Source organism: Artemia franciscana, unplaced genomic scaffold (assembly GCF_032884065.1).
Source record: "Artemia franciscana unplaced genomic scaffold, ASM3288406v1 Scaffold_1521, whole genome shotgun sequence".
NCBI lineage: Eukaryota > Metazoa > Arthropoda > Branchiopoda > Anostraca > Artemiidae > Artemia > Artemia franciscana.
In genome coordinates, this window is record NW_027062857.1 from 22,125 (window position 1) to 49,673 (window position 27,549).

The window sequence follows — 27,549 nt, forward strand, 5'->3', positions numbered from 1 at the left end:
CTGGTAAGTGAATCTCATAAATATATTTGACTCAAAACTTCAGTGTTATTTTTGGGAGGAAGGTTCTTTAGATTAACCAGATTCAAAGACCAATGAGGGGAGGACAACAAGTCTAGGTATATCCTGATAAAAGTATATCTTAAAATATTACACTTTAACCTAGACAAACCTAATTACTTTGACCTTCTTTGTTTATGAATAGGCCTATAGTTTACTATACTATATAAGTCTTAAGCAATGTTTAAGTAGTGCATACTTACTGTTTTTGATGGAATATATATATATATATATATAAATATATATATATATATATATATATATATATATATATATATATATATATATATATATATATAAATTAATGATATAAATTGACAATATTATAATAAATTAACATAAAATGTTAAATAAAAGAGTGATAAAATAATTCAACATAAACGAACAAAGTCAAAACTACTCATAAAACCAAAAAAAAATTACCTCAAGCGATTGTTTCCTGAGCTTGATTGTTGCTTTCATGATTCCAATATCCTTAGTCTGTTGGCAGTTTAATCCAATTATCATAGTTTTACACTCTTTACACTAGATTTTCCCTTCTCTACAATTTTCACAACTCTATCACCACCAACAAATACTTTGCTAGATTTCTCTATAGGATTTCTTAAACCAAAATAGAACCACCACTAACACCATCTACATTATTTTCGTGAGGTTTATCCTTTGTCCTTTTGAAGTTTGTTTTTCGGTTTTTATTTTTTTTATTTTTTTTTTTTAGGCCCTTTATCAGATGTTTTTGTGTCATTTAAAATTGGGATTTGCTCACTAGCACTGTACACAACAGGTTTTTGAACTTCTTCAACTTAGTTTTCCTTATTCACTTCACGACTCACATATATTTTAGAACTACATTCAACTGAAGGAGGCTAAGGGAGCACCTGTTCAAAAGGAGGCTCATTCACTGTTGTCAAAGTTTACGACTGAGGTAGATGACCATCCATTTTATTGACATTTACCTTCTGACATTTGGCAATTTACATTTTCACATTGTTTTGTACAACTTGCACTAGTGAGCCAACAATACTTTTCCGTGAAGTTCCTACACTCAGTGGCGAAGGTCTTGGAGACTGCACTGGGGCATATGAGCCCATTTGCTCCATTATCTAAAAGTTCAAGTTAAATAATTCAAAACAAAATAAAGAAACAAAAGAATAAATAATTAAAAAAAATACTAATTAGCTTCATCGGACGTTGCACTTGGATCTAGAATGATCTTCCTGGAGAAGTTATCCCAAAAAGTCTTTCCGTTATCTCTTTCAGAAGAAGGTTCATTAGTAGACTAAAACCTTGATAAAGGACTAGTGACAAATATCTGTGCACTAGAACTTTCAATTTTCGTTATAATGAACCCTCTCACGACATTCTAGGACCACTGCGTCGATAGAACACCCATGAGAAAAAAAAAGCAAATAGAAAAAACAAACAAATAAACTCGCACTCGTGATAGATCTTCTGGCAAAAAATACGAAGTTCCACATTTTTATAGGTAGGAGCTTGAAACTTCTACGGTAGGGTTCTCTGATACGCTGAATGCGATGGTGTGACATTCTATGGCTTTTAGGGAGTGTTTCCCCCTTTTGTATTTATTGTTTTCCTACAGAGAACTGAAAATTAGAAACAAATAATCAATACAAAAAGTACAACGATTCATACAAAGAAACGCTATTCGCATCTATTCATAAAATAATATATCTATTCAAAATCATTAGTTGTGGTGAAAAATAAATTTGTTTCATTTAGTTTTTATTTTGAAGCCAACATGTTACATGTTTTCTTTTTAACACAAGTTAGGCCTCTATTGGAAAGGAAAACCAGTTCTTTTTTTTAACTCTTTTTGCTCTGCCAAATTTTCAATCCGCAAAAAAGAATCCAAAACAAGATTGTTGTCTTGTCTGAAATTTCAAGCCAGTAAAAAGAACAGTCGCAGCTTTTGGACTCATAGCAGGAGCCAACTTTCGAGTCACAGCTTTGTGACTCCAAAGCTTCAGATCCACAATATTTTTAACTAGTTCATTTTTCCTTGAGCAGCCAGCAATCATGTCAAATAATCGCAAACAATTAACATATTCTCCTTGCATTTCACTTTCTCTATAAATATTTTTCGCAAAATTACCAAAGAAATCGTGGTTCATAAGATTCGAGATGAAGATATGTTATACCATGCATTAGGTGAATACAACATACCAACGATATTTCTTACTCATCAATACAACATTGTCCATAATTTCTAGCGACGTCACAACCAAGACTCGTCTTTAATTCCACCTTCACCAAACATTTTCCAGAGATTAAATGACTTTTCTCGTATCAAGTCTAAATGTGTTCAACTTTGCAATAATTACTGCTGCTAATGGCTTCAATTAATACATATACCAAATTGTTGAGTTAAAAAAATATATGAGAATCTTTCAAATTACATTTTGAACTAAGTTACTAGGGAACGCTGTCTAAGCGCTGACACTTTTTTTTCGCATTTACATATTTTGTTAATATATTAGTCCTAACAGGACTAATAAGAGAATGAAGACTAATAAGAAGAATGAGAACGAAGAGAATGAACAACTGAGAGTAGAAACTGGCACTAGCGTCAAAAAAAGCACCATCTAACTTTTGGTGTCTCTTGCCACCTTTTCAAGCTTTTGAATTGTTTTTCTCAGAAACTGAAATTAGACAGTACAGTAACATTGCCAGTTAACACTAATTTTGCTTTATAAAACACTGAAAAAAGCTAACTTTACGCCCAACACTAGATGGCAGTTAGAATTTTTGGTTGACATTAGCGCCAGATTGCACTATTATAAGATGTCCATATTATTTGATACTGGTATTCATTCACATTAGTAATTTCTATCTTTGGACGTAAATATTCATAGATGAATTACCTTGGAAAATACTTGAGGTTCTACTATTATCTTATGAATTTATTACTATTATGAATTCGTTTTTAGTCAATATGTGAATTCATCACCATCAACATACTTAAATAGAGGAAATGACAATTTTGAGGATATTAAATACATTTATAACAATCCAGTTGCTTCAAAAATGTACAACACAACTTAATGACTACTTCCGAGTATGAATTCGAACATTAAGGCTTAAATTATCAAATTATCAGATAATAATGAACACTCAAAATTAACTTTAAGGTGGATCTCCGAGGTTTGAAGCAAATTCTATTTCCTATAGCATTGAAATACGCAACGAGATTTTCTCCTTTCTCATTGGCTTAATTGCTCTCTTGAGGGGTGTACCAGAATATTTAAATACTGTTGAATATTACGACCGGATTTAAAGGGAATTTAAATTTTTTTTCACATGTCTAATTGGTAACAGCTGACCATTGAAATTTGGTTGGTTTCAAGTCAGATAACAGTTTAGCATTTGAATTTTCACAATGGGCAGAAAAAAAATAAGAACAAATAAAGGATGGGAAAACCTGAGACATTGGTAAGTTCTATTCCAACGTTATTGTAGATTATATTACTTTTATTCATGTACAAGTTACATTTTCAAACAGTTCGTGGCAACGAACTGTAGTAAGGAGCGAAGGGGCTCAATAGTAAACGTCATCGGCTCTCTTTGCATTGATTGGTGGAATGAAATATAAAAGCTACGCAGTTTGTGTATATAATGAAATGAACTCGTCAAAAATTTTTAGTTGTTAAACTGTCTTACGCCAAGCAACAAGACAATAGATATTAAGTATGGATCCAAGTTTTGAATTAGAAATACCATTTAATGATATTGATTTATTTTTAAAAGAAATTTCACCTCAAATCAGTGATGAAGCTTTTTCAAAGGACTTGATTGAATTGCAAGTGTTAAATGAATTTAGTTACGATGCATTTTCAAATGAAATCAGCGGTGAAGCTTCTTCAGAGGAATTCACTGAATTGCAAGCGTTTAAAGAAAATCCAAGACACAGTTACGAGATAAAAGTTAGCGGATCAGCAATAGTTGAAAAATATGAAGGATATGGCAAACGGACAAAACAGGAAAAACAGACGATGAAAAAAAAAACTGTCAAATGGACAAAGACACGAAACGATTGATTCAAAATCGAAAGGCTGCAAAAAAATTAAGGGACAAAAAAAAATCTGAGAAACTTATTTTGGAGAAGCAAGTTTTAGATCTTTTGCGGGAAAATCAACAGATGGAAGAAACAATTAACGCTCAATTTCTAGAAATTCAACGCCTAAAAAATGAGGTCAGTATACTTAAAGGGACAAGGTAAGTATACTTAAATATTGTTTACAATTCTTTTTAGGCAGAAGAAGGGATCGAAATTGTGTGCTTAGCTATGAGAGAACTAGGAAATAAAAGGCTCCAAAATCCTTCTGGGGAGCTCAAAGGTTTTATAAGAATTTTCTGATTTAGATGCTGATATGCTTACAAAAAACAATATTCTTTTCAGCTTCAAAGAAATTTACAGGATTGCAGTTTGGAAAATTCTCATTTTATGAATATCAAAATTACTTATTCCTTAAGCTAGTTTTAATTTTTTTGTAAGTTAGTTTTTATATTGTGTTTTATTTTTCTTGAAGATGGTCTTTTTGCCTCAAAATGGGATATTTATATATATGTATAGAGAGAGAGAGAAAAAGAACATCTTCCCGGTTCGATTTTGGCATAGAAAAAGGTAATTTTAGCAAAACCAGGCGACATGAGCGGAGATAGCCTCTTCGTGATACCCCTGTTAGCTAAACAGATAATGCTCACTCCAAAAAAGTGAGGGGGACTTGGGAGCTAGCTAAAACTACCAAAATATGAGGGAGTCCGCCCCTCCTCAACCTTCGGTCTTTATACTAAAATCTTAATGTTCTATAAAACTACCACGGTCCTTGTGTTTGAGTAGTCTCTAATAAATAATTTACAAAAAGTTAAACCCCCCTATGCCGAATAATTTCTGCTTGTTTTAAGTTTTAATGTTTGGGAAATTTTCTTTCAAACAGTTCGTGGTAACGAACTGAAGTAAGGAGCGTCCCGGCACAATAGTAACCAAAACTCTAAAAAATAGAATTTTGATACCAATAGTTACATCAAAAGAATCACATTTTAATGCTGATTTTTAATATATAAGTTTCATCAAATTTAGTCTCTGTCATCAAAAGTTACGAGTCTGAGAAAATTTTACTTATTTTGGAAAATAGGAGGAAACACCCTCTATACAATGGCGGGCGGGAGGAGAAGTTGATGGAGGGAGGGGTTACGTGGAAGAATCTTTCCATGGAGGAATTTTTCATGGGGGAAGAGAATTTCAATGAAGACATTCAATTTCAAAGACAGACATGTAAGACATTCTAGCATTATTAAAAAAAAACAATTAAAAAATAAACGTGAAAAGTTTTTCAACTGAAAGTAAGGAGCATCATTAAAACTTGAAACGAACAGAAATTATTACGCATATGGGGGTTTTACTCCTCGTAATACCAAGCTTTTCTTCCTCAACGTCCCACTCTTTCTGTTAAAGTTTTTTACTGTTTTAAAAAGTAGACTTAAGAGAAAGAGTCAAACTGTAGCGTAAAGAGCAGGGCGTTGAGGAGGAAAAGCCCTTTTCATATACGGAGTAATTTCTATTCGTTTTAAGTTTTAATGTCACTCCTTACTTTTAGTTAAAAAACTATATTTTTCATTTAATATTTAACATAAATCAAAATAAAAACACCTATTTAATATATTTTTCATCGAATAGACCAAAAAGACACATTAATAGTAGTGATGCTCCTTGTTTTGTCAATAATATAAGTTAAGATTACCAAAAATTATATATTTATGTCATCGGACTATCAACTTTTCGTTTGTTAGCATATGAGTCTAATTTATTTGAGCCATTCTAGCGATTAGAAAATAAAACAAGTTATTCAGTGTTGAAAACTTTAGCGTAAAGATCAAGGTATTAAGGTGGGGGGCAACCCCTTCATATGTGCAATGATTTCTGTTTTTTTAATGTTGCTCCTTTCTTTAAAGGAGTCTAATATTGTTTATAAAAATTATGAAAAATATAAATATCATCGGAATCAGAAATTATATTAGAATTGAGGTATCGGGTTGAATTGAACCTGCCTTCTCTTGTATTCTAATTTATAATTTTCAATGCAATTAGTTTATACTTGGATTTGTCAAACAGAAAAAAAATGAATCTACAAGGAAATTAGAAAAGTTAGTAAAAGAACAAAGAGGAGGTAGACGGTTCATCTCCCCTTAGGTTTTATACCCTCCCCCCAAAAAAGATATTGTTAATGTAAGAAAATTAAAAGTATAATAAAAAACAAAGAGAGTGGTAAGCCAAAACTGATGGTTTATCCTGCACCCTCTATCAGATGAAAGGGAAACCCATCTCGGCTGATTCCAGAGACACGCTATTATGGTAAAACAAGGGTATACACAGCGTCCTCTTCAATGAGAATTAAGGCACTGTAACACTAGAAACAATTAGTTAATCTCATAAGTGAATCTCATAAATATATTTGACTTAAAACTTCAGTGGTGTTTTTGGGAGGAAGGTTCTTTAGATTAACCAGATTCAAAGACCAATGAGGGGAGGACAACAAGTCTAGGTATATCCTGATAAAAGCATATGTTAACGTATTACACTTTAACCTTGTTTGTTTATGCATAGGCCTAAAGTTTACTATACTGTATAAGTCTTAAGTAATGAAAATATTTATAGCATTATATATATATATATATATATATATATATATATATATATATATATATATATATATATATATATAAATATAAATTAATGATATAAATTGAGAGTATTATAATAAATTAATATAAAATGTTAAATAAAAGAGTGATAAAATAATTCAACATAAATGAACAAAGTCAAAACTACTCATAAAACCAAAAAAAAATTACCTCAAGCGATGGTTTCCTGAGCTTGATTGTTGTCTTCATAATCCCATTATCCTTGGTCTGTTGGCAGTTTAATCCAATTATCATATTTTTACACTCTTTACACTAGATTTTCCCTTCTCTACAATTTTCACAACTCTATCACCATCAACAACTACTTTGCCAGATTTCTATAACAGGATCATTTGTCCTTTTGAAGTTTGTTTTTTGGTTTTTATTTATTTTTTTTGAGGCCCTTTATTAGGTGTTTTTGTGTCATTTAAAATTTGGATTTGCTCACTAGCACTGTACACAACAGGTTTTTGAACTTCTTCAACTTAGTTTTCCTTATTCACTTCACGACTCACAGATATTTTAGAACTACATTCAACTGAAGGAGGCTAAGGGAGCACCTGTCCAAAAGGAGGCTCATTCACTGTTGTCAAAGTTTACGACTGAGGTAGATGACCATCCATTTTATTGACATTTACCTACTGACATTTGGCAATTTACATTTTCACATTGTTTTGTACAACTTGCACTGGTGAGCCAACAATACTTGGATCCACAATTGAAAGATATTTGTGTGAAATCTGCTCATGTATTTGTGCTGGGAGCGTTGAGTCAGAGATGAATGAATGGCAGTTTGTGACATTGGACTTTTCCGTGAAGTCCCTACACTTAAAGTAACAGAGGCAGGATATAGAGGCGAAGGTCCTGGAGACTGCACTGGGGCATATGAGCTCATTTGCTCCATTATCTAAAAGTTCAAGTTAAATAATTCAAAACAAAATAAAGAAACAAAAGAATAAATAATAAAAAAAAAATACTAATTAGCTTCATCGGACGTTGCACTTTGATCTAGAATGATTTTCCTGGAGAAGTTATCCCAAAAAGTCTTTCCGTTAGCTCTTTCAGAAGAAGGTTCATTAGTAGACTAAAACCTTGATTACTAAAACCTTGATAAAGGACTAGTGACAAATATCTGACAATGCCTTGGACCACAAATATAGGAATGAAAAAAATCATATACTATGCATACTAAAATAAAAAAGGAGATATAAAACACTATTAAAAGAGAAGCTGTGCAAAATATTTTTGCTGATATATCAGCTGGATATGGTGCATTTCAAACAGCCGTGTTTATTCTACAATAAAAACTGAAGTTAAAAGCTTTCAAACAAAAAAAATAAATTCCAAATGCTTATTTTAAACCCGTTTTATGTCTGACTATTCAAGATTGAGAGTTTATAGTTAATAAAGTTATAAAACATCTTCAATAGAGTTAATAGAGTTCTAATAGAGTTAATAAAACAGAAACAAGCAATTTATTTGCTCTTAATTATGAAGCCAAAAAGTACAGATATTAAAGCTATTAATGGAAGTATTACAAAATACTTTTATTGAAAATAGCTGAAAAGGCATAAAACATTTTAATCAAAAATCAGCCGTGTTAATTTAAAAATCGAAAAAAACTTTCAATTCAATATTTTTTCGAGCCATTTTAAACAAAAAGTAGTAACTAATTGCCACGGACAAGTTTCAGATTAGTTTCTTAAAACGAACAGAAATTACTCTGTATATGAAAGGGGCTTTTCCTCCTCAACGCCCCCCTATTTACGCTAAAGTTTCTTACTGTTTTAAAAATAGAGTTAAGAGAAAGAGTGAAACTTTAGCGTAAAGAGGCCAAATTAATGCTTGCGTCAGAGCTCAAATTCCCCTAAGCTAAAGTACGTTTGCTGTGTACAACGTGAGTTCTCTAAAAGCAAAAGCATAAAAAATTATGGAGTAGGGGAGGCAAAAGTGTTTATTTCATGAAAATTTTTTGTTTTAGGAAAATCTTCACCAAAATTTTCGGAAGATTCAGGTCCGAGTAAGATTAGTGTCCCGTACAACTCATACCCTTTAATTCCTTCGCAAGTGTTTTTTAACTAAAAATATAAAAGAGTTCATAATTTCGTGAGCAGTGAATAAAATAAAGAACTAAAACCTCAACAGCCTTAAATGGTGGAATGGGAAAAGTCCATCATTTGGTACCCCATTTCCCTTTTTTTTTCAATTATATATTCACAAATGGTATTTTTAACACTTTTGACCTCGCCTAGGGTGCCAAAACACTTCAGTTGCTCCAATGCCGGGTCAAAACCATGTTTTTACTGAAATATTGGTACTTAAAAAAAAGTTAGATACATACTGAGCTGCCAGAAATAGACATTGAAACGACAGTAAAGATGTTGATGAAGATGTTGAGAAGTAAAGATGTTTGGTACAATTAAAAAATAATTATCTTGATAGAATTAATAATTACAATATTGAGGAACAAATTTGTTTGGAAAGATTTGGAATAAATTGTTTATAGAATTGTTTGGGAGAAATTCAGTAAAATTTGTTTTTTAAGAGAATGTAAAAGTGCTGCAGGCATGTAATATGGCACCTAGAGGGATAAGTACGCACTTTTGAGATATGAGTGGTTAACGGTAATAGAGTATATTGAACTTCGTTTCTATTGGGAACAGTTGTTAACTCGCAAAGAAACAATACACGTCACCTGAAATAAAATGATTTACGTGAGGGAGATGACAAAGAAATGAATAAGTAGAACTTTTTAATTTTTTACGAACGTTTTTTTAGTAAAAAATATACGTAACTTACGAATTAAATTACTTAACGAACTACTATGTTCTTATATTTTATTACGTATATGATGGGGCTTGGCCCCTTGTTAATACCTTGCTGTTTATACTACAGCTTAAATTTTGACCCAATTCTTTAAGAATGACCCCTGAATCATAAAGGCCGTAGAATAAATAGTTGAAATTACTAAAAATGCTCTAAGGTAAAAAGCAAGGTATTTAGGAGGAGACGAACCCCTTATATGCGTAATAATTTCTGTTCATTTTAAGCTTTAATGCTGCTCTTTACTTTCAGTTTGAAAAACTTTTTCGTCTGTATTTTTTCATTGTTTTATGGCACTTGGTATTAGCCAAGTGACATATAGCAATCGCAAATTCTGTCGGTCCCGGTTTTGCTACTTTAGGGCACTTCCAGGTAAGCTAGGACGATGAAATTTGGCAGGCGTATTAGGGACCGGACCAGATTAAATTAGATATAGTCATTTTCCCGATTTGACCATCTGGAGGGGAGTGGAGGGTCGGTTAATTCGGAAAAAATAGAAAAATGAAGTATTTTTAACTTACGAACGGTTGATCGGATATTAATGAAATTTGATGTTTGGAAGGATATCGTGTCTCAGAGCTCTTATTTTAAATCCTGACCGGATATGGTGACACTGGGGGGGGGGAGTTGGGAGTTGAAAACCTAAAATCTTTGAAAACACTTAAAGTGGAGGGATCAGGATAAAACTAGTGGGAAAAATAAGCACAAGTCTTAGATACGTGATTGACATAATTGGAACGGATCCGATCTATTGGGGGAGGGAAGGGTTAATTCAGAAAAACTAGAAAAAATTACGTATTTTTAACTTACGAAGGAGTGATCAGATCTTCATGAAACTTAATATTTAGAAGGACCTCGTAACTCAGATCTTTTATTTTTTATCTCAACCGGATCCAGTGTCATTATGAGGGGGGCAGTTGGGGGGGGGGGGAGACCGGAAATCTTAAAAAATACTTGAAGCGGAGAGATCAGGATGAAACTGGATGGGAAGAATAAAAACGAGTCTAAGATACGTGACTGACATAACCGGACCGGATTCACTCTCTTTGGTGGACTTGTGGGGGGGGGGGTAATTTGGAAAAATGAGGTATTTGTAGCTTACGAATGGTGACCAGATCTTAATCAAATTTGACATTTAGAAGGATCTTGTGCTTTCAAGGTCTTATTTTAATTTCCGACCAGATCCTGTGACATTGGGGGGGTGTTGGAGGGGGAAACCGGAATTCTTAGACAACGTGAAAATTGGGGTATTTTTATCTTACAAATAGGTGATCGGGTCTTAACGAAATTTGATATATAGAAGGATCTTATGTCACAGATTCTCCATTTTCGGCTCGAATTGGATCCGGGGACAAATGGGGTTGGAGGAGGGAAACAGAAATCTTGGTAAATGCTTATAGTGGAGAGATTGGGATGACACTTGATGGGAAGAATAAGCACAAATTCTAGATACGTTGACATAACTGGAACGGATCCGTTCTCTTTGGAGTAGCTGGAGCGTGCTAATTTGGAAGAATTAAAAAAATTGAGGTATTTTTAACTTAAGAACAGGAGACCGGATCTTAATGAAATTTGATATTTAGAAGGAATTCATGTCTCAGAGCTCTAATTTCCAATCCCGACCAGATCTGTTGTCATTGGGGGGAGTTGGAGGGAGAAGTCGGAAATCTTGGAAAACGCTTAGAGTGGAGGAATCGGGATGAAGCTGGGTGGATAGAATAAGCCAATGTCGTAGAAACGTAATTGCCGTAATCATACTGGATTCACTATCTTTGGGGGAGTTGGGGGGAGGGGTTCAGTGCTTTGGCGAGTTTGGTGCTCCTGGACGCGCTAAGACGATGAAAATTGGTGGGCGTGTCAGGGAGCTGCACAAATCGACTTTATAAAGTCGTTTTCCCAGATTCGACCATCTGGGCGGCTAATGGGAGAGGAAAAATTAGAAAAAATGAGTTATTTATAACTTACGAGTGGGTGATCGGATCTTAATGAATTTTGATATTTAGAAGGACATCATAATGATAATAATAGTTTATTTATAACCCACAAAGTACATTAAACTGTGGAGTAAACACACAAAAAAAGAAAAAACAAGACAAAAAATATAACAACATAAATAACATAGCAGCATAACAACATACAACATAAGTAAATTACCTCCATTCAAAAAATGGCCAAAGAGGGCCAAAAACACTAATCATTTGCCAAGTTTTAAGACATATATCATTAGATAAATGTTTCAGTCGCGAGGGCGCATCAACGATGTCAAATTTAGAGACGACTGTATGATTCCGATACCACCGAGGCAGACGCAGCAAATACTTGCAATACTTAAAATATCCTGAGCGTATTTTCTTTGTATCCTTCTTGCGAAGGAGAAAAGCAAAACCAGAAAGATAAAAAACAGCAGGGGCACAAAAACTAGAATAAAGACGGCATACTCCATTTCGGTTATACCGACCACGATTTGGTGAAATTTTCGCGTATCCAACCCGCATAGTTTTCAGCACGCTGGACGTAATAGCGGAGCAAGTAGACGAAAGTGACGTGGAAAAAGAGAGACCCAACCATTTAATACTTGCTGAACATGGTATAGTTGAAGAACACAAGCCAAGAGGTGATGCTGGTGGAGGACTCCCAAAACACATAAACTCACATTTGGAGGCATTAACTGAAAGGCCTACTGTGGATAGTGCGGCTGAAAGCCGGTAAAAGTTGGTAATTAGACTATTTTTTGTCCGGCTAAGAAGCAGAACATCATCAGCATATGCAAGGTGACTAATGCCTAAATTATCATTGTAAAAAATTGACGGTTGAAGACGTTGGAGACACGAAGCTAAAACACATTTAAAAATGCTCGGGGATAACACGGCACCTTGCCTAACGCCTTTTTTAACAGGAATATACTCCCCTACAGTACCATTCCACTTCACCCTAACTGAAGAATTAGCATACCAATACTTAAGCACGGAAACAACAGAAAGGTTAACACCCGAGGCTGCTAGAGAAAACAAAGCATTTGAATGAATTACATTATCAAAAGCACTAGATATGTCAACAATCAAACAATACAGGGGAATTTTTTGAGCAACAGCTTGTTTCATTAGCCGACCCACAATATGGTGAGCTTGAACACAGCCCATACCTTTTCTAAAACCAAGCTGGAAGGGTGTAAAATTGCACTTGGAGTTAATGGCCGGAAGCAGTACATATTCAAATAGCTTACTAACAAGACACAGAGATAGGACGATAATTAGAGCAAGCACTGGAGTCCTTACCCCTCTTGAATATGGGAGATATACAACCGGACAAAAAACTATCTGGCACAACGGACTGTGCCAAACACATCTGAAACAATAACTGCAAATGCTTCAGCAGTTCAGGACAATCATAAGGAAAAAACTTGAAGCAAAGACCATCACTATCGAGAGACTCAGACTTATTCACTTGCATAAGAGCTCGGAGTATATCACCAGATTCCACCGACAACACTTGAGATTGGTTGATACGAATTGGGAGGATTGAGTTGACAAGCTTTGTAAAATGATTTCGGAGATTAATATTAAATGAAAGCAAAATATTTTTATAATGAGAAACGAAGTCACATAGCCGAAGAGACGAATTAATTGGAGGTGAACACTTAACACTGTTTATAACACGATCCCAGGATTTCTTGTCACAAGGACCATCCCAGGCATTCAGTCTCGCTCTACGCAGGGAATATTTGTACTCTCGTTTGGTTTTCTGTTTTATTTGATGTACTGAACCAGAAGGACGATAACAGGCTATCCACATACGGAGCCAGAACTTAGCTTTTTGTTTAGCTATCTTCACTTTAGGATCAACTTTCCAAAAGGGATTGCGAGTACCCGTTCGCAGGCACTCGGAGGGTAAAGCTGTTTTAGCGGCAGACTTTAGACAGAACACTATTTGCTGATAATACGAGTTGATATCTATCCGAGTTGAAGTTGTAAATACAGATGTTTGCAATAAGTGGAATGGCACTTTAATCGATGATAATAGCTGGGACAGTGTCAATACATAAAGTGAAACATTGGTATTTTCCCAATTTAACTTTGAGAACCACTTGGGAGAGTTACGTTGCACAGAGGTCGCCATGGAGCAAGATAGTTGGCACGTGATTGGTAAATGATCGTCGTCGATTTTAGAGTCTTCCACTTGAACTATTGATGAAAGTAGAGTTGAATCTGACACAATTACATGATCAAGGTTGGAAGTAAGACTACCACAATTGTGAATATAAGTAAATAGAAGATCCTTATCAGCAAGATGGAATCCTCCAGGTAGTGAATCGAGAAAGATTTCAGATCGGTCGGGATTAGATAATAAATAAGTGTTCATGTCGCCGGGGAGATCCCATTTGGTATTTTGTTTTGAAAGGTCGCTAAGTAGTGTTCGTAGGCGATTACATGCTTGTGAAAAACTAGACAATGACTGCACAGTCTTTTTATTACAGGGTAAATAAATTTTTATAAATGCGGTATCACCACATTTTATCGCTAAGATGTTAGCGTCGCTTTGCAATAATATCGGCTGAGTCTTGTGTCTGAAATAGATGGCCAGACCTCCTGATGGTCTACCACGGGTTTTTCGGGCGGCTCTCAAGAAGGTATAATGGGTCCGAGAACGCTTTAGGCTATCAACATTCACTTTAGAGAGAAGGCGCTCCTGTAGAAACACAATATCATTTTCAAGTAGCTCACTTATCAGTAGATCCTTGTCTTTTGTACCATTAGTATTAAGGGAATCAAAGCTAAACGGAGTTTGAGCATTCATTTATTAGCGTTGTTGAGAGCCGATCGGAGAACATTGCATTTCAGACTAAAACTTACGTGTTCCATAGTGCAATTTGCACATTTTGGTGAGGCTTGGCAAGGGTTTCCCTTGGAATTCACATGAGGGCCAGAACATCTGGAACACTTGGATGTGCTGGTGAGCGGGGACAAGCTCCAATCAGGTGATCAGTACTTTCACAGCGAAAGCATCGACGCGGAATGGATTGAAAGGGCTTAGCGCGAAAAATTTCATACCCAATACGGATTCCCGACTCCAGAACTGCGTTTAGAGCGGTTTTGTCGATTAACTCGAGGGGAAAAGTGCGAAAATTGCCGATTTGATTAGCACTAATAAGTCCTTCCACTGAGGCCTCTAAATCAGCTCTTGAATAGTTATGGGGTATTTCACGGACAACAGCTAAAGGCTTTCTATCAATTACTTTGGTTCCAACGTTTGGAATGGAGCTAGTAACAGCTTCAGCAAGCGTATCGGCTGAGCGCTTATCGCGTACCATCACAACCCAGCTTTTGCTGTGTGGCTTAGATTTCAGACTTACGATTCCGTCATGACCATCCAACGTTTCGAGCTCTTTCATGCGAAAGATAGGGTCGCTGAGCTCCGGGGGTGGGTTTCTTACAACGACAGCGTAGGACGGTTTTTTCGTATTTTGAGTAGGGGCTACAAGCTTAGACTGTCCCCCTGTAACCTTGGACGCAATATCACGCAGCTGTTCAAGGCAAGAATTCACCTTGGCACTGAGGATACTGAAGGCATCAACAGGGATCATTGGCACTTCGCTGGGAGCCATATAGCGCTCATACCATATGAGCTCTTGGCTCTTAGCTCTTCTTGCCTCGTTACAAGTGCCATATGAGCCTTTAGCTCTTATTTTTTTAAATAATGCTAGAAAACCCTGCGCCCCCTTCATGGATTTCTCTTCCCCAATGAAAATCCTCCCACGTAGCCAATTCTCCTCAACCCCCAAAACTAAAATAATGCCCCTGAAAACGTCTGTGCACTTCCCAATTACCATTACTGTATTTAAACACTGGTCAAAGTTTGTAATTTTCTGCCCCTCCCTCTGGGACTATGGGGGAGTAAGTCATCCCCAAAAACATAGCTATCATATTTTTCGACTATTTTGAACAAAATGGATAACTATAAATTTTAATCTGTTGACTTTGGGAAAATGAAGGTGGGAGGGGGCCTAGGTGCCCACACATTCTTCGGTCAATTAAAAAGGGCACTAGAACTTTTAATTTTCGTTATAATGAAACCTCCCACGACATGCTAGGACCACTGGGTCGATAGAACATCCCTGAGAAAAAGCAAAAAGGAAAAACAAACGAATAAACACGCACCCGTGATAGATCTTCTGGCAAAAAATACGAAGTTCCACATTTTTGTAGATAAGAGCTTGAAACTTCTACGGTAGGGTTCTCTGATACGCTGAATGCGATGGTGTGACATTCTATGGCTTTTAGGGAGTGTTTCCTTCTTATTTCGTTTTTTTTATTGTTTTTTACTGAGAACTGAAAATTAGAAACAAATAATTAACAAAAAAAAATACAACGATTCATACAAAGAAACGCTATTCGCATCGATTCATAAAATAATATATCTATTCAAAATCAATAGTTGTGGTGAAAAACAAAATTTGTTTCATTTAGTTTCTATTTTGAAGCCAACATGTTACATGTTTCCCTTTTAAGACAAGTTAGACCATGGCAAATATAAGAGCGCCATCTATTTTAAAACAAAGATAATTTTTTTCAAGGTTTGAAGCATAGAATAACAATGCGGTGGCTTTCTTGCCATTGATAGCATTTTGCATTCCGCTTGCAATAGAATTTACTTATAGTGTTCCGTTTTGGACATTTTACTACAGCTTAAATCCTTTGTACAAAATATCCTCTTCAATGGGGGCTGTTTTGCCTTCTAAGTAAAATGCTATAAAAAATTACGCCCATATTCCTTTTCAGTTTTGTCTGACATCTGCAATTTTTTTTTTTATAAATAAACAAGAGAATATAAGAGAAAAATAAGAGAATGCATGTTTTTGTTTCGTGAGCATAACGAAGTCTTATAATTTTGCAGTTAACTAGGTTCGCTTATGATCTTGATGATAACGCTCTGAGGTCTATATCTTACATGGTGAAAAATCGGGTACACTGAATGTCATTTTATGTCTGAGATTCCTCTCACAAATTGTAGTTTGGTCTCCTAGTACTGCTTATTAAAACTGAAAACCATAGAAAAAGAGTAAAGGGGGATACTGCTTATATGTGCAACCTTTCAGCTATGCTGAACAAGTGGATATCTCAAAATTTTGATCGAACGGTTTTGAAAGAAAAGGGACGTTTGAGTGGGGCTGGTTGCCCTCCAATTATTTTGGTCACATAAAAATGAATACTATAAACTTTAATTTCCGTTCAAGTGAGCCCTCTCCTGATGTTTTATGACTATTGGTCCGGTACGGTCATCCCTGAGAAAAACCACATCCGTGATCTTTATTCTGGTAAAAAAAATAAAAATTTTACATTTTTGCAGATAAGAGCTTGAAACCTCTATAGACTAGGAATTGATTTGTGATTATTAGGTATTTCAATTGCAAACAAGAGAATTTGGTGAATTAATTGAGTATCGGTTCGATATTAGAAGTAAAAAGTAAAACTATGAAACAATTCCCCGAGGATATAGCCCACCCCCCTTACTCCCTACCGACTTCAGTCATCAATCTTTTATCGATTTAACCTATCTAGTTATATTACAAATCTTATCATGAAAAGTACCAAATCCAATTTTCTTTTTATAACTTCTGTTTTTCATTCTGAAAATTATATTTAATGTGTAGCTATTTTCTTTTTTTCAATAACTCCATTTCTAATCCATTTGCTGATGTAGAGTGTCTATTCATATCCAGGCCGCTTTCAAAGGTTTTAAAAGAAAAAAAAATCTAATTTGGAAGTGATAGATTTTTGAGAATAAAAACTTAAACATAAAGAAAAAAATTAACCTGAGAAAAGCTTGTGAAATAGGAAATATAGAACTGATTTGAAATTTTGCAGTTAACTAGGTTCGCTTATGATCTTGATGATAACGCTCTGAGGGTTTTGTCATCAAATCAGTGTCATCTTCTATTGGGTGACACTTGACATTTTCTGAATATCAAACAACTTAAGAAAAAAAAAATCTATCTAATTTATGAAATTTAAAGTAGTTCATGCTTTCTTTATACTTACAGCATTATGTTTTATACCCATTTCCAGATGCCTAAAATTTTAACTCAATCCCCATTAGTGTTTTAACCTATTATCCCTCTTCTTACAGAGGAATATAATAGGCAAGTCCGGGTGTAACGTGGTACGTCAGACTATCTTTTAGCAATTGCTACTTAGTAAACACATTTTTTTATGCTTAGGTTTAAATCTTCTTATTCCAGAAAAGAGAGCAAATAATTTATGATTTAAATATGTCGGACTGGACGTCAGACCGTTGACCTATCCTATCCTTTTTTTAAATCAAGGTTCCAATCTTGAAGTTTGAAAATTTGCATCCGAAGGTCCTCTTTGCACTTATTCAAAACTTTACTGTTAAAATCTTTAGCAGAATGAAATAATTAGTCTGAATCTTAGTTAACTATGTCATTTTAAGCTAAATCTCAAGCCTTAACTTGCAACATTTCTTTGAACTAAAATAAGACATATTTCACAAAAAACCTAAAAAGTGTTTTCCAAATAGGAAAGACTTTAGCATTCTGGGTTTCTAAGGAAGTTACTTTTGATAACAACCAGAGCTGGGATAGTTCCATAATGCTGGATAATCATCAGTAAAGCGCTGTATATAGCAGCCTTCTTAAACCACCATCTCCAGCTTTCTTAAGCCTTATTGTTTTCAATAAAATGCTAAGACTTAAAATAGAACAAAATGAGGCGGTAGAAACGCGGTGAGATTTTAAAAAAAACTTTTCGTTTAGCTTAGGTTTAATATTCAATATTTCTCTTTTTCACTTTTTTTTTTGAGCGAACACGGAGGAAGAAAATTCAATTTAACGTTAGCAATTTACAATTATGTAAAGAAAAAACTATTGTGCTTTAGCTTATGACTAATATTTGCAATTTCTCTTTTCAGGTTTTCTTTTAAGTCAGCATGAAGGAAGAAAATCTGATTTCAAGAAAGTAATTTTTTAATTATTTAAAAAAAAGCAATAGTGCTTAAGTTCGCGACTAAAATTTGACATTTCTCTTTTACAGATTTTCTTTTGAGTCAATATCGAGGAAGAAAAGTCAATTCCAAGTAAGAAATTTATTAAGTCAAAATTTCGTGTGATAGTGAAAATTATCTGAATAATGTTTCAAAAGATATTAAATGTTTAACAGGGGCGTAATTTACTACGGGCCAGGGGGAGGGCAACTGCCTCTTCCATCCCTATTTGCCCCCTCCTCCCAGCTGAAATTTACTATCTACTTATAATCTAGTAATAACTAAAATAAGCCTGCATAATTCATGCATCCACAGAAACAAGTCAGTTTCCTTTAGTATATCCTTGCCTTTATTGAGATTTTCCAAAGCTTGGAAAAATGTCAAGTGTCACCCAATAGAAGATGACACTGATATCCTGATGACTTAACCACGTTAGCTACTTGTCCCGCTACACTTATCCCCTTTGAGTTTAGAATCAATAAGTATGCAACATTAATGTTTTACGTATTGAGTTTAGAATCAATAATTATGCAACATAATGTTTCAAGAGATATTACATGTTTAACAATGGCATAATTTGCTATGGACCAGGGGGGGGGGGAAACTGCCTCCTCCAGATCCCAGTTTACCCCCACTCCCAGCTGATAATTTATTTTCTACTAAGAATCTTGTAATAACAAAGATATGTCTTTATAATTCAAGCATCCAGAGAAATAGATCAGTTTTCTTTGGTATATCTTTGCCTTTATGGTACTATATGGCTAATTTTTATTTTTTCACTGTCATTTTCACTGGATTTGGAAAAATTGGCTCCAACTTTATCCCCCGCCCTCCCCAAGGATTTTGACAAAATTACAACACGTGATGATTAAGATCTAATGAAAAACCTGGACCTCACTTATCAGCGTTCTCATAATCAATTATTTTATTCTTCATGTTTTTAGATTTTTTTCTAGAAATAGAAAAACGGGTTATTATATACATTGTCCCGAACTGCTTTATCTTTTGTCTACAAATAAATCGGTTTTAATATTCTGCGGCCAAAGTCTAGCGGCATTGTGCAGTTTTGAAGAGCCTATTTTGTATTGTAATTGCTAGTTTATTAAGGGCACCATTTTGTCGATATTTTTTCAACCGCTGAAAACAGGTCATAGCTGACCCCATGCCCAATTTTCTATTGCTCATGGGGTTTATTTCAATTTCTTGTTCCACTGTCAATTAAAAAAAAATGAATTAAAAAACCGAAAAAAAGTTTTCACATTAAATGCAAGTATAATATTTCGTTATTTTTGCAATTAACGTAAAATTAAACCAAGCTACCTTTAGATACTAGATATTTCGGGGTCATGAGAAACCAGTAAGCTCCATACCTCAAAGTCCATATCGACCCAGTTGATGTTACCATCCTCAACAGGTCTTATAACCCCAGCCTGCAAAAGCATAGTGTACAAAGTAATAATAGGCTGTCGAACTTTCAGTTGAACAAGAGAATGTCTGATAATTTACTTCATCCAATTCACTCAACAGCCAATTGACAAGTATTTGACCTAAAATGATGATTAATATGAAACAAATATTTAACAGTTTACACATAATGTCAAATAATTACCCTCTCAAAAGAGGGAACGAATTTTTTCCAAGATTTCTTTTGTTTTGGGAAAAAACTGAATTACATGATAGAATTTAAACTTGTAAATTTGAACATGATATGCATAGAGGGGAAAGTCAATAATTTGTAATTTCAGATCCTGATGGTGGAGAGCAGCCAACTTCAAATTCCATTTTCCGAGCCCCATTTGTTGAGTAATTACATACCACGTAAAATACACACAGAAAAAGTTTACTTGACTAGTAAAACCCCGAGTTATTTTGGGGTTTTCCATAATTTTATAGTGTATCCGAAGGAATAAGCCGTTGGGAGGAGTATTAGAGCAAGAGTTATAACTTATGTAGAATAACACATCTATTATAAATAAGAATAATATATTGAAATCTCATTAGTTGTGGTGAAAAATATTCTAGCAAATATAGTGCATTATATTTTTTCGTTTTAATGCAAATGGGAACATTATGTAATGGTCCCAACAGTTGATGCATCAGCGCCATCTATTTCAAAACATAGGTAACTTCAAGGTTTGAAGCATCGAAACACAATATGGTGTCTTTCTTGAAATTGATAGCATTGTGTCCAGTGTTTCCATTCTAGGGATTTCCCCCCTATAAGGGATTTTCGAGGTCTGTTAAGGGAAGGTTTTCTCATTTAGGGATTTTTGGATTTTAAAATCTCCTGGATTTTTAAGGTATTTCTAGGTTTTTCTAAATCTGGTGATTTTTCACGTTATTGCCCATAGATTCATTATTCGATCAAACAAATCACACAGGAAGCTAACTAATAGAAAAAAAAAACAAAAACAAAACAAAAAATAAGTGGTCCATTACGCCTCCCAATATGTGTCAAATTAGTATTTATGCAAATATACCGCCTTCGAAGCTTCCGATTTTTCACTATATAAGATATGGACCTCAGAGCGTTATCATCAAGATCATAAGCGAACCTATTTAACTGCAAAATTTCAAATCAGTTCTATATTTCCTATTTCACAAGCTTTTCTCAGGTTAATTTTTTTCTTTATGTTTAAGTTTTTATTCTCAAAAATCTATCACTTCCAAATTAGATTTTTTTTTCTTTTAAAACCTTTGAAAGCGGACTGGATATGAAATGGAGTTATTGAAAAAAAAGAAAATAGCTACACATTAAATATAATTTTCAGAATGAAAAACAGAATTTATAAAAAGAAAATTGGATTTGGTACTTTTAATGATAAGATTTGTAATATAACTAGATAGGTTAAATCGATAAAAGATTGATGACTGAAGTCGGTAGGGAGTAAGGGGGTGGGCTATATCCTCGGGGAATTGTTTCATAGTTTTACTTTTCACTTCTAATATCGAACCGATACTCAATTAATTCACCAAATTCTCTTGTTTGCAATTGAAATACCTAATAAGCACAAATCAATTCCTAGTCTATAGAGGTTTCAAGCTCTTATCTGCGAAAATGTAAAATTTTTAATTTTTTATCAGAATAAAGATAGCGGATGTGGTTTTTCTCAGGGATGACCGTACCGGACCAATAGTCATAAAACATCAGGAGAGGACTCACTTGAACGGAAATTAAAGTTTATACTGTTCATTTTTATGTGACCAAAATAATTGGAGGGCAACCAGCCCCACTCAAACGTCCCTTTTCTTTCAAAACCGTTCGATCAAAATTTTGAGATATCCACTTGTTCAGCATAGCTGAAAGGTTGCACATATAAGCAGTATCACCCTTTACTCTTTTTCTATGGTTTTCAGTTTTAATAAGCAGTACTAGGAGACCAAACTACAATTTGTGAGAGGAATCTCAGACATAAAATGACATTCAGTGTACCCCTCCGAAAATGTATACCACAAACACCCGGATACACGGAAAAAACTTTTGTGTTATTTTTTCAGATTCCCATCTAAAAAATGGAAAAATAACCCTAAAGTACAGTGTAATTACTGGGACACCAGCAAAAATTTTGAAAATGATCTTTTTTAAATTTTAAAGGATAAAATTTGTCCCACCCTTCACAAATTTTGATAGGCATCAGTCTCAGCATTAAAAAAAGATCTAAAGGAAATATTTTTCTCTCCATATATTTCCGTTCATTACTGACAATTTACTAAAAAATGTTTCCACAAAATAAGTTTTTCAAGGAAAAGTAAAGAACTCCATTATACCAAAAATAAGCACAAATAGAATCAAATAATCTACCCAGCGTAAAATCATCACAAATCAGTATCAATAAATAAATGAAACCCAAAATGAACAGAAATCACAATAAATAAACGAGTCAAATTTAAAACAAGCCGAAAATAAAATGATAAGACGCACAGCCACTACGCCTACTCAAGGCCAGAATATAATTTGCACCTCACTGAAAAAAAAATCAAATGTTTTTACTTTGATAACTTAAATAAATAAAAAATCATTGAAATTCTAAACAATAAATATGAGCATATGTATATTAAACTGAATATGTGATAACACATATTCTTTTGTATTTTTTCATTAGAGTGCAAATTATGTTCTGGCCTTGAGAAGGCATAGGGGTTGTGAGTCCTATCTATGTTAGTTTCTGCTAGTTTTGAGTTCGAATCGGCTATTTATTGTAATTTCTGTTTGTTTTGGTTTTGATTTATTGGCGGTAGTTTTTCTAGTGCGCTTTTTAAGTGACCCAAAGAATTGGAGAGCACCTAGGCCCCCTCCCAAACTATTTTTCTCCAAAGTCACAGATCAAAATTTTGAAATAGCCATTTTGTTCAGCTCTGAGACACGAGGTCCTTCTAAATATCAAATTTCATTAAGATCCAATCAACTATTCGTTAAAATGCTAAAGTTAAAAATGCTGCATTTTTTTCAATTTTTTCTCTCCCACCAAACTCCCAGATGGTCGAATCGGGGAGACGACTGCTATCAAGGCAATTTGTGTAGGTCCCTGACATGCCAACACATTTTTATTGTCCTACCACGTCCAGAAAAACCGAACTCGCCAAAGCACTGGAAATCCCCCCCACTCACCAGCTCCCCCAAAGGGAGAGGATCCGGTCCAGTTATGTCAATCACGTATCTAGAACTTTTCCTTATTATTCCCACCAAGTTTCATCTGATCTCTCCACTCTAAGCGTTTTCCAATATTACTGGTTTCTAAGATTTCTAAACCAGATTTCTCCACACCCCTTGTATCCACGGATCCGATTCGAATTGAAAATGGAGCATCTGAGACATAAGATCTTTCTATATATGAAGTTCCATTAAAATCCGATCAACAATCATAAGATGAAAATACCTCAATTTTCATGTTTTCCAAGAGTTCCGACTCCCCCCAGTATCACTGGATCTGATCGGGATTTAAAATAAGAGCCATGAGTTACAAGGTCCTTCTAAATATCAAATTTCACTCGTTCCAGAAATCGAATCATTCGTTCGTAAGTTAAAAATACCTAATTTTTTCTAATTTTTCCAACTTAACCCTCCTTCCAAAGCCCCCCGCCGAAGAAATCAGATCTGTTTTGGTTATGTTAATCTCGTATCTAGGACTTGGACTAATTTTCCCCACGAAGTTCCATCCCGATCTTTCCATTCTCAGGGTATTCCAAGATTTTCGGTTCCCTCCCCCCAACTCCCTCCAATGACAGTGGATCCGGTCGGGATTTAAAATAAGAGACCTGAGTTACGAGGTTCTTCTAAATATCAAATTTCATTATGATCCGCTCACTCCTTCGTAAGTTAAAAATACCTCATTTTTTCTAATTTTTCAGAATTAACCCCCCCCCCCAGCTCCCCCAATGAGAGCGGATCCGTTCTGGTTGTGTCAATCGTGTATATAGGACTTGTGCTTATTTTTACCACCAAGTTTCAACTGTAAATATAATAGTCATGACTGGTGAAAAATCATATAAAAATTTTCAAGTTTGCCTGAGTATTGTCAAGCTTAAACGTACTGCCCTAAAAACTTCACAACTCTACAATAGCATTTATAACAAGAGAAATACCATTGGGACCCTAATCAATTTCTTATTAATTTATGAATATCTCTGATTTATTCCAATTTTATAAAAAAGCAGACCCAATGTCAAGAATGTATTTCAAATTAACAAATACTAGTTATTCCCACAAATATTGAAACGCTGATACATTTTATTCTAAAAAAAACAGAACTAAATAAATAAAATAAACTGCCTAAATAGGCAAATAAGTACAATTCGCTAAAAAGATTGTTCCTCTGGTATTTATTTGAGCCTAATTGCCAGGTCGAACCCCACTGATTTTTTGGTTTCAGCCATATATTTCGATGGCTGAATATATATCTAATAATTTGAATCATACTGTTGCTAATCGCCATTACAGAAGTTAAATGCATACTGTGTTATCACGTAGGTAATATTGTAGACCGCAAGATTTTAATTAAAAATATAATTAAAATAGCGCTGTTACGTGATGCTCTTACAGTCAAGAAACACAGACGAATTGGGCTGTACAACCGGACCACGGTTGTACACACCGGAAACGGAAAATGCATGCGACATGAACATGAACATTGCCCCAAAATCATACGTCATCGGCTCTCTTTGCATTGATTGGTGCAAAGAGAGCCGATGATTTTTTAGCCGATAGAGCCGATGAAAATTTACTTATTTTGGAAAATAGGAGGAAACACCCCCTATGCAATGGCGGGCGGGAGGAGAAGTTGATGGAGGGAGGGGTTACGTGGAAGAATCTTTCCATGGAGAAATTTTTCATGGGGGAAGAGGATTTCAATGAAGACATTCAATTTCAAAGACAGACATGTAAGACATTCTAGCATTATTAAAAAAAAACAATTAAAAAATAAAAATGAAAAGTTTTTCAACTGAAAGTAAGGAGCATCATTAAAACTTGAAACGAACAGAAATTATTACGCATATGGGGGTTTTACTCCTCGTAATACCAAGCTTTTCTTCCTCAACGCCCCGCTCTTTCTAGTTTATACTTGGATTTGTCAAACAGAAAAAAAATTAATCTACAAGGAAATTAGAAAAGTTAGTAAAAGAACAAAGAGGAGGTACACGGTTCATCTCCCCTTAGGTTTTATGCCCTCCCCCCAAAAAAGATATTGTTAATGTAAGAAAATTAAAAGTATAATAAAAAACAAAGAGAGTGGTAAGCCAAAACTGATGGTTTATCCTGCACCCTCTATCAGATGAAAGGGAAAACCATCTCGGCTGATTCCAGAGACACGCTATTATGGTAAAACAAGGGTACACACAGCGTTCTCTTCAATGAGAATTAAGGCACTGTAACACTAGAAACAATTAGTTAAATTAATTAATTAATTAATTAAAAATAATAACATTAATTAAGAAACAAATCAATTAAAACAAGTCATAACAATAACTAATAATCATTAATTATCACTTTTTTAAACATTAAATCCAGTTATATTCTTGTTGAATTGCGTCAACAATTGCATTACAAAACTACATCCTTGGTTATGATTACTGGATCTCTGATAGATCTCGTTAAAGAATAAAATCTATTTTTTTACTCATATTGTAAGTTTTTAGCTCCCAACATGCAGGCAGGATTAAAAAGGTTAAGACAGGGTATTTTGTAAGACAGTATATTAGGATAGAGTTTCTCTCTCCATTTTACTGCATAGATCCATGAGGAAATTTGCAAGACCCCCCCCCCCCCGGTGAGTGAATCTCATAAATATATTTGACTTAAAACTTCAGTGTTGTTTTTGGGAGGAAGGTTCTTTAGATTAACCAGATTGAAAGACCAATGAGGGGAGGACAACAAGTCTAGGTATATCCTGATAAAAGCATATGTTAACGTATTACACTTTAACCTTGTTTGTTTATGCATAGGCCTAAAGTTTACTATACTGTATAAGTCTTAAGTAATGAAAATATTTATAGCATTATATATATATATATATATATATATATATATATATATATATATATATATATATATATATATATATATATTGATGATATAAATTGAGAGTATTATAATAAATTAATATAAAATGTTAAATAAAAGAGTGATAAAATAATTCAACATAAATGAACAAAGTCAAAACTACTCATAAAACCAAAAAAAAATTACCTCAAGCGATGGTTTCCTGAGCTTGATTGTTGTCTTCATAATCCCAATATCCTTAGTCTGTTGGCAGTTTAATCCAATTATCATATTTTTACACTCTTTACACTAGATTTTCCCTTCTCTACAATTTTCATAACTCAATCACCATCAACAACTACTTTGCCAGATTTCTCTAACAGGATCATTTGTCCTTTTGAAGTTTGTTTTTTGGTTTTTATTTTTTTTTTTTTTTGAGGCCCTTTATTAGGTGTTTTTGTGTCATTTAAAATTTGGATTTGCTCACTAGCGCTGTACACAACAGGTTTTTGAACTTCTTCAACTTAGTTTTCCTTATTCACTTCACGACTCACAGATATTTTAGAACTACATTCAACTGAAGGAGGCTAAGGGAGCACCTGTTCAAAAGGAGGCTCATTCACTGTTGTCAAAGTTTACAACTGAGGTAGATGACCATCTATTTTATTGACATTTACCTTCTGACATTTGGCAATTTACATTTTCACATTGTTTTGTACAACTTGCACTGGTGAGCCAACAATACTTGGATCCACAATTGAAAGATATTTGTGTGAAATCTGCTCATGTATTTGTGCTGGGAGCGTTGAGTCAGAGATGAATGAATGGCAGTTTGTGACATTGGACTTTTCCGTGAAGTCCCTACACTTAAAGTAACAGAGGCAGGATATAGAGGCGAAGGTCCTGGAGACTGCACTGGGGCATATGAGCTCATTTGCTCCATTATCTAAAAGTTCAAGTTAAATAATTCAAAACAAAATAAAGAAACAAAAGAATAAATAATTAAAAAAAAAATACTAATTAGCTTCATCGGACGTTGCACTTTGATCTAGAATGATCTTCCTGGAGAAGTTATCCCAAAAAGTCTTTCCGTTAGCTCTTTCAGAAGAAGATTCATTAGTAGACTAAAACCTTGATAAAGGACTAGTGACAAATATGTGACAATGCCTTGGACCACAAATATAGGAATGAAAAAAAATCATATACTATGCATACTAAAATAAAAAAGGAGATATAAAACACTATTAAAAGAGAATATTATATGATGGGGCTTGGCCCCTTGTTAATACCTTGCTGTTTATACTACAGCTTAAATTTTGACCCAATTCTTTAAGAATGACCCCTGAATCATAAAGGCCGTAGAATAAATAGTTGAAATTACTAAAAATGCTCTAAGGTAAAAAGCCAGGTATTTAGGAGGAGACGAACCCCTTATATGCGTAATAATTTCTGTTCATTTTAAGCTTTAATGCTGCTCTTTACTTTCAGTTTGAAAA

The 27,549-nt window shown here is 34.3% G+C and overlaps 1 protein-coding gene across 16 annotated transcripts in view; it reads right to left on the reverse strand.

Moving 5' to 3' along the window:
- The window catches only part of LOC136042586 (uncharacterized), a 75,085-nt gene that overhangs the window by 22,118 nt on the left and 25,418 nt on the right, over positions 1-27,549 (reverse strand). For 6 of the 16 annotated variants that reach the window (XM_065727559.1, XM_065727557.1, XM_065727552.1 and 3 more), the window contains 5 exons: positions 26,261-26,999; positions 19,897-20,123; positions 15,735-15,905; positions 6,928-7,663; positions 481-1,160 (listed from right to left, as the gene is read on the reverse strand). In XM_065727559.1, coding sequence (XP_065583631.1) covers positions 481-564 — 84 coding nt within the window. In that variant the 5' untranslated portion in view covers positions 565-1,160; positions 6,928-7,663; positions 15,735-15,905; positions 19,897-20,123; positions 26,261-26,999. The remainder of the gene's footprint in view (positions 1-480; positions 1,161-6,927; positions 7,664-15,734; positions 15,906-19,896; positions 20,124-26,260; positions 27,000-27,549) is intronic. The other 10 variants (XM_065727558.1, XM_065727556.1, XM_065727551.1 and 7 more) reach the window with 8 other exon arrangements.